Source organism: Phoxinus phoxinus, assembly GCF_949152265.1.
Source record: "Phoxinus phoxinus genome assembly, chromosome: 20".
Lineage (NCBI taxonomy): Eukaryota > Metazoa > Chordata > Actinopteri > Cypriniformes > Leuciscidae > Phoxinus > Phoxinus phoxinus.
In genome coordinates, this window is record NC_136895.1 from 15,418,900 (window position 1) to 15,426,910 (window position 8,011).

At 39.5% G+C, this 8,011-nt stretch overlaps 1 protein-coding gene across 1 annotated transcript; it reads right to left on the minus strand.

Moving 5' to 3' along the window:
- Positions 1–96: 96 nt before the first annotated feature.
- LOC306988818 (elongation factor 2b-like) lies at positions 97–5,524 on the minus strand. Its single transcript, XM_079593965.1, has 13 exons — positions 5,384–5,524; positions 4,237–4,451; positions 3,904–4,085; positions 3,553–3,764; positions 3,246–3,424; positions 3,063–3,168; positions 2,618–2,870; positions 2,338–2,533; positions 1,872–2,238; positions 1,433–1,786; positions 1,004–1,186; positions 778–910; positions 97–692 (listed from the first exon to the last, which is right to left on the minus strand). The coding sequence occupies exons 1-13, from the start codon at positions 5,384–5,386 to the stop codon at positions 499–501; spliced, it is 2,577 nt and encodes an 858-aa protein (XP_079450091.1). The 5' UTR covers positions 5,387–5,524; the 3' UTR covers positions 97–498.
- Between the last annotated feature and the right edge of the window lie 2,487 nt (positions 5,525–8,011).

The following is an 8,011-nucleotide window of genomic DNA, read 5'->3' on the forward strand; positions in this document are numbered from 1 at the left end:
GTATATAAATGCACAAAATGATTACTCCTTGTACCTGCATACGTTCTCACTTCAGCATATAAAAGCCTAACCACAAAGAAAAAAAGAGACATTAAATCACTTATCAAATATGCTTTATATTTCAGTTTTGCAGTCAAAGGCTTCCAAATTTCCAGAAATACACCAACTTGGAGGTAGATTGCTAATGTTGTTTTATTACAGCAAGTTCAGAATATCCATGTTAGTATACAGGTTATGTACACAGTACATAAATTGTAAAACATATAGTTTAAATATACATTTTCCAATTCATTACATTCGAGTTTTAGCACAAAACGTCAACTTGAAATTCCACTAGGAACTGAGAAAAGCCACCGTTAGCCTGCTGGTCCATAATAAAGATGCATACTTAGTACATCTTAAAAATAATGGTCATTTTAATGTTTTAGTTCATATAAACAATCTCCTAGTGTTCTTGTCTGGTCCCTCTATATATGAGGGAGAAAGAGGAATGCAAGTCTACAATTTGTCTAAATAGTTGTCTAAAGCTGGAATGCCTTCTTTGAGCCCCTTGCGTTTTCGTGTGTCAGCCACAACCTGGGCAGGCTTAGTGTTAGCTTCCATGGGGTCTCCAGGCAGGATCTGCCAATGGTCAAACACACACTGTGGGAAAGCCTGGCCAGATGTGTTGGAGCGAAGGTCAGCTGTGAAACCTGTGTAAAGTTGACAGATTAGGCTTTGTAACTTAAAATGCATTGAAAAGAGAAAACAACAAAAAGGTCTTTATGATTCACTCACCAAATGACTCGTTGACCGGCAGGTAGGCTTTGACCACAAACATAGGTGTTCCCATAACCTGGGACTCCTCAAACACAAGCCCACGCTTCCTGTTCAGTACACCATAGATTCCACCAACAACTGACTCTGGGCACTGTAGATGGATGGAAGTAAGGTTGTACAATTATGACAAGTATGGTAAACACCAAAAGGAAAACTAGGCTTTCATTTGTGACCACTTGCATACCTGAATCTCCACCAGGTACACAGGCTCAAGAAGCCTGGGCTCAGCTGTGAGCTGACAGGCATAAAGCACTCTGCGAGCTGTGGGAATGATCTGGCCACCACCACGGTGGATTGCGTCAGTGTGCAGGGTCACGTCATGAACATCAAAACGAACCCCACGCATGTTCTCCTCGCACAAGACTCCCTAAAAAGCAGAGCACTTTTATAAACCGCATTATGAGTCAAACAACTAAACCAAGGGTGTCTCGCTCCAGGAGGGCCATCTTCAAGCAGAATTTAACCCCAATTAAACACCAGCTAATAAAGGACTTCAGGACTCCGTACTAGGAAGGTGTACAGGAGCAAAACTCTTTAAGAAGGTGGCCTTGGCCTTCAAGAAACAGGAGAGGACACTTGATTAAAAACGTGGCATTTAAATTAGCTTTCTTACCTCTTTAGTGGCCCATTGAAATCCAGCCACCACACTATCCTTGATCTCATTCAAGTATTGGACTCCCTTGGTCACGTCCACCAAGAGGTTGGGCCCAGTTCCATCAGGGCCAAAGCACCAGATCTTACGAGCTTCTGTGACTTCCCACTCGTACTTATCAGCAAGGTAACGGGCACGGGCCTTCATCTCCTGCCTGGCAGTGACATCACCCTTATCAATATCTTCAGGAAGACCCTCTGACAGAGGACGGGCTTTCATGAAGAGACGATTGTGCTTGTTTGGGGACTTAGAAAGGCACATTTGTTTGGACTCATCACTGACAGTCTCTCTGTAGGAGACAACTGGATCCGATTTCTGCAAATCAGAAACAGCAACTTATTAAAGACTGTATGGATATTATATTGCTCCAATTGTGCAACTCAAAATAAGTCAATGGTACCTTGAGGGGAATGCAGGCATGGTCCTCTTCAAGGTCCTTCAGACAAATCTCCAAATGAAGCTCACCGGCTCCTGCAATGATATGCTCACCAGACTCCTCAATGATGCACTGCACCATGGGATCTGACTTGGCAAGACGCTTCAACCCTTCCACCAGTTTAGGGAGGTCAGCAGGGTTCTTTGCCTCTACTGCCACTCTCACCACAGGACTGACACTGAACTTCATCACACGCATATTGTGGGCTTGCTCGAAAGTTGTGATTGTTCCGGTCTTTACCAAAAACTGATCCACACCTACCAGACCCACAATGTTACCACAGGGCACATCCTCAATAGGCTCAACATAGCGGCCCATCATCAGAATGGTCCTGAAAGACAAAAACAGCCAAGTCATTTCCAATCTTAACTAATAGTTCTTTTTTGTGACAAAACCAAGGAAAAATAAATAAGCTTGTTGAAAAACAAACCGTTGAATGGGTTTGATGTAAAGATCCTCCTTTTTTCCAGGAGTGAAGTTTGGCCCCATTATGCGAACCTTCAGGCCAGTGGACACAGAGCCAGAAAAGACACGACCAAATGCATAGAAACGACCTTTGTCAGTGGTCGGAACCATCTTAGAGATGTACATCATGAGAGGTGCTTTGGAGTCGCAGTTCTTGATGCCTGAGAAAACCAAAGATTTGGACTATAACCAACCTTAAATTGTTAACTCTAGGAGAAATGTGAGCAGTTCCTAGCACAACATACCCATGGCAGCCTCATCATCTCCAGGTCCTTCATATAGAAGCTCACAGCGGTACTTCTGTGCAGTAACTGGTGAGGGCAGGTGGATTGTGATCATCTGAAGTAAAGCCTCTCCTGCTGGCAGCCAGCGACGCATCACAGCCTTTAGCAGGGGCTTGCCCTCCTTCTCCTTGTCTTCAACATCTAGCTTAATGTCCAGCTTCTCAATTAGTTTAGCAATTTCCTCCTTCTTGAAGTTCATGACAGCATCAAATACCTACAATGGGAAAATTTAGAGCTCCATATAATTGCTATATGCACATGGCAGACAAATCAATCTAGAGTTAACAGCCATATCAGACTGAAATCGTTCATCAAAACAATCAGGTCAAAGTGAAGAATTTTAAAAATCATCATTAAATGGCTTCTATAACAAATATAACATTGTCACTCAGTGTAGATTAATTACTTTGAAGATAGGGTCCAGGATCAGTTGAGCAAAAGTCCTGGGAAGCCTCTTGCCATCTGGGGAGGTGGCAGACTTGCTGAACTTGCCAGTAGCAGGGTCAAAGTACCTGCAAGCAATGGCCACAAGTGTTACATAAAAACTACATTAGATTAAGTTGTGTTCTGTTGGGTCATCCTTTCACACCTGTCTCCCCAAAGCTTCTTCATCATGTCCTCCACCTTCTTGCAACGCTCAGCTGGTCCCAGCTGGGCTTCACCTTTGGCTGCAAACTTCATCACGTACATCTCAGCAAACTGCTTCAAAGTGAAGGCCCATCCATGCAGTCCAGATCCAAAGCCAACAGTGCCAATGACTGGATCAATCTAAGAGCAGGATGTTAAAAATTGAAATATTTAGGACAGCCAATCTTAAATTCAACCCAAAGATATCACAGAATAATAAATTATTTTAAACTTTTAAAGGCCCCATGAACGAGCCATGAGGCACTCACCATAATGCTGCCCATGGGTCCATGTTCATCCTCGCCATAGGTGGAGATAATCACATTGACATTCTCAACAATGCGCTGGAAGGTCTGGTAAAGCTCTTCAGGGGCCAGCTGCAGCTCCAGCAGTGCACGGTCCATCTTGTTCATCATCAATACTGGCTTTATCCTCTCACCAATGGCTTGTCGGAGCACAGTCTCTGTCTGCACGCAGACACCTGCAAGGACATAGATTTTTGACATTTCAATAAAAATTCCACAGATTCAAGCAACATAGTCATCTAATATCTTCTACCCTACTGTCCAGTATTACCAAAACACGAGCATTTTAAAACCAGTGACAATTTACGTACTTACCAGACACACAATCTACCACCACCAATGCTCCATCTGTGACACGCAGTGCAGCTGTAACCTCTGAAGAGAAGTCAACATGCCCAGGGGAGTCGATCAGATTAATAAGGAAGCCTAAGCCATCTTTGCATTGCTTAATGAAGGCCATATCATATTCATTGAGCTCATAGTACAAGGAGATGGCACTGTGGGGGCAAACAGTGATGAAATCAATATCTCAGTGTTAACGCACACATGCATTTAATTCTCAATGTTTGTACATCAGCATTTAGATGTAATGATATTGAACAAACGTTAAAACTCACACGGACTAGAATGAAAATGTTTAATACTCACGTGGACTTGATGGTGATGCAACGCTCCTGCTCGTCCTTCCTTGTATCCGTGAATCGGGTTTCACCAGCACGGGCTGAGGCGATGATTCCAGCTTTTGACACCAGCGAGTCAGTTAAAGTGGACTTGCCGTGATCAACGTGCGCAATCACAGACATGTTACGGATGTTAGACTTCTTGTCCATGATGCCACGGATCTGGTCTACTGTGAAGTTCACCTAGGGATGTGAAAAATGGGTAAAAAACTAAATAAGGCACATTTCTAGTTTTAAATAAGGATATTTTCCTAAATGGGCACTCAGTCCAAAAAGTATTAATGGTTTTGGACGATATACCGACCAACCTACCACCCTAAATGACTGAAGGTTTTAACTGTAACAGTAAAGCCATGTGATAGTTGCATCACAGCATGTGAAATACACACATTCATATAAGTCTCTGCAGTACTCAATCCTAACAAATTTCTAAGTAGTGGCTGTTGTATCAGTAAAATGTTTGTGAGTTTAGATACACCTTTATTATATTTTTTAAAGTGACTTGAACACTTGGCTAATAGCCCATGTGATCTCAAAAGTGTGGCATCAATGAGGGGATATTTAGAATTAAATTCTAGAAGACCGATATATCAAGTGATCACCTTATGCAAGCGTATATTTAAATATTTCTTTTAAATCTTATCTTGTGCATACCTTTTAATTGCAAAATCAAAAAATACTTGATCTCCAAGGCATTACTGGAGAACAACGCGCCACTTTGGGCAGGTATTACAAAAGACACAATGTCTGTTTTCACTGTTTTGCTGACACAATTTAAACAGACCCAAGAATCAGTGAAGCTGACAAAAGCAGGCTAACAAAGCAAAGCAGCACAGTGGGTAAAAAGTGAAGTGATCTATGATATAGGTTCACAATATCTTTACAAACAAACATTGAATTAGAAATAATCAATTCATCTAACAATTCTTTTCAGCAGTAACTGTCCATATAATTTTCTTAACTAAAACGAGCCTTCTGAAACACTTCTCAGCATGTGTACAGCATCCTTTCTGTTAAGTCAAATTCAGTAAATCCGAGCATTTAAATCGTAACAAAATGTTACACTTTAGAAGACTATTAATGTATAAATTAAACATGATCATATATCGACTTACCATTTTGCCTGATGTTTTTGGATTCGTTTAAACGCGAACCCAGTTTTACACCGCCAGCCACGTTGGGACACAGGCAGGAAGAGACCGATGACGTCAATGTTCATAAATATATATCAAGCGAGCGCCGTACGTAGTGTACGTAATGACGTCAGGGCATTTCTCAGATTTAAAGGTTTATGTCGGTACACGATCCGTTCCACCTGCACGATCCGTTTCACGCATGCGCGTAGTTACGTAGTAGAAAACGTCACGGTTTTCCTACACTATCGGTACCGCGCATGCGATGAAACACTTGACGGCCAGGCGGCACAACTTGCGGCATATTTGTGTAACGTTAGTTGTATTGTGTTTAAAATTTCGACGTGTTTACGTGGTTGCCTATCCAAAACAATAAAGGAGTTACATGAACATACATGATCAGTTTCCTCCACACTCTCCTTTGCGATTCATTGCTGTATGGTATTAGGCTTAATTTAATGTTTTGGTCTGAGGTCAGTATTGTCAAAGACGGTTTGTATTTTTATTTATTTATTAAAAGCTGCTAATATTAGTTAACTTTTAAATTGAGTAATTTTGTATTAGTATGGGTCTATAGGCTAATATATAGGCTATCTATATAATCTAAATGAGGAAAATAATCCCTTCAATGTTGTTTACAGAAGACAATAAGGACCATAATATGCGTTTCTGCCTAGACTATCTGCACTTACATGAAGAACTACAAACAAGTCTGGGGAAACGTTATAGAGTATTTCAAACTGACAATGAATATGACTTGAAAAGAAGCGTGTGCACATAGAAGTGACATGAGACCAGAGGTGGACAGTACTGAAGTACATTTGAATATCTTTATTTAAGTTTAAAAAAAAAACTCTCTCTCACACACACACACACACACACACACACACACACACACACACACACACACACACACACACACACACACACACACACACACACACACACACACACACACACACACACACACACACACACACACACACTCTCTCTCTCTCTCTCTCTCTCTCACACACACTCTCTCTCTCTCTCTCTCTCACACACACACAGCTCAGCTGTGAGTGAATGAAAGTTTAACGGTACAAATATGCGCATGCGTGGAACACATCGTGCAGTGTCAAATCGTCGCAAAACAGAATTATCATTTGCGCATGCGCGTTTTCTACTGCGTCTACTACGCATGCGTGAAACGGATCGTGCAGGTGGAACGGATCGTGTACCGACAGTTTAGAATCCTCTGATCGCTCCCTGACAAAGATGACAGAAAAGTGATTTTCTTTTTAACGTTCGATCGAACTGGAGTTTTAATGGCCCGTGCTGATAGTTAAATCTAGTGATAGGGTATAGCTACAATGCCGATAAAATAGACAATTTATTTCTCAAATGATATCATAGGCTAGCTACTCATCATGAAATGGCTACAAAAAATTGTTGCTTATTTTACACACTCAGAATTCCCTATATGTATGGAAATTGATCATTTAAATGTTTTGCTTAAACCGTTTCTTTCATATTTAAGCCTATTCAGAATAAAATGGGCATTCGAACAGAAGGTGGCGCCTCATCACTATTCACTGTTGTAATTTCCCCAAAGTCTTGCATTCTGTTTTACACTTTTTTCTTCTTCAACAAAACACACATGTAACATATAGAAAATACAAATGTTTCACATAGGCCTAATGCTCTAAGAATTCCATAGCACCATAAAACATTAATAGCCTACATTTATTAACAGCAGGTATTGTATTCACATATTAAAGAGGAGGAAGAAAGTACAAAATATGACAGAAAAGGGTATGGCCTATGTGTATCAAAACAAAAAAAGAGGAATTTAATTCTTTGTAAATGTCCATAGATGAATGCTTTACGTCTTGAAAGTTTATGTCTACCTTTTGTCGTTATAAAAATAGCATCTCTATATGTTCATTTTAATTCCACTTAACATATTATATAAATATTTCACATCAATCCAATTTTTTTAAACAATTTACTATTTCTATTTTATGAAAAACACAATATACAGTTTTATATATTTTTAGGAACTGGGTTGTTTAATAAATGATATGTATAATTTTAAAAGTATATTTCTTAACTGTATTATATGTATTATTATCCAAATCAATCTCCAATTAGTCTCAAATTGGTTACTCCAAAAGTATGTATTACGAAATGTTGCAGGGTAATGAATCAAACATCTGAAAAATGTATTAACCCATTTTTAAGCCAATTGTTGTAGAAGATTGATTTATTCTTAGTTTGTTGATCTCAAAGTCACATTTTAAAAGCAACTAGTCCACCGTTTTTTATTAAGATTTGGAATTATATACCATAGCTTATCTTTATATAATGTTTAATCCAGTTCAACTTGAAAATTGTATTAGAAGTAAAAAAAAATTCAGACCTCCTTGATTTTATTAATTACATGAAAATACTTCTATTGAAATAGGAGGCTTGGTTTTTCCATATGAAGTTAGATAAACTTTTTGACAAATCCCTCAAAAAAAAGTATGATATTTTTAAAATTTCCACCATACGGGTTTGGAAATTGGATTGTACTCTGACATGTCTGACTTATTTAAAAAAAAAAAAAAAATTATACAGCTTCTGTTC

Bases quoted from the DNA above. Each gene is read 5' to 3' on its own strand.
- LOC306988818 (XM_079593965.1), bottom strand. The intron at 4,086-4,236 runs GTGAGTATTAAA...TTGCCCCCACAG, and splicing joins TGCATCACCATCAAGTCCAC to TGCCATCTCCTTGTACTATG. The intron at 1,787-1,871 runs GTACCATTGACT...TCTGATTTGCAG, and splicing joins ATGCCTGCATTCCCCTCAAG to AAATCGGATCCAGTTGTCTC.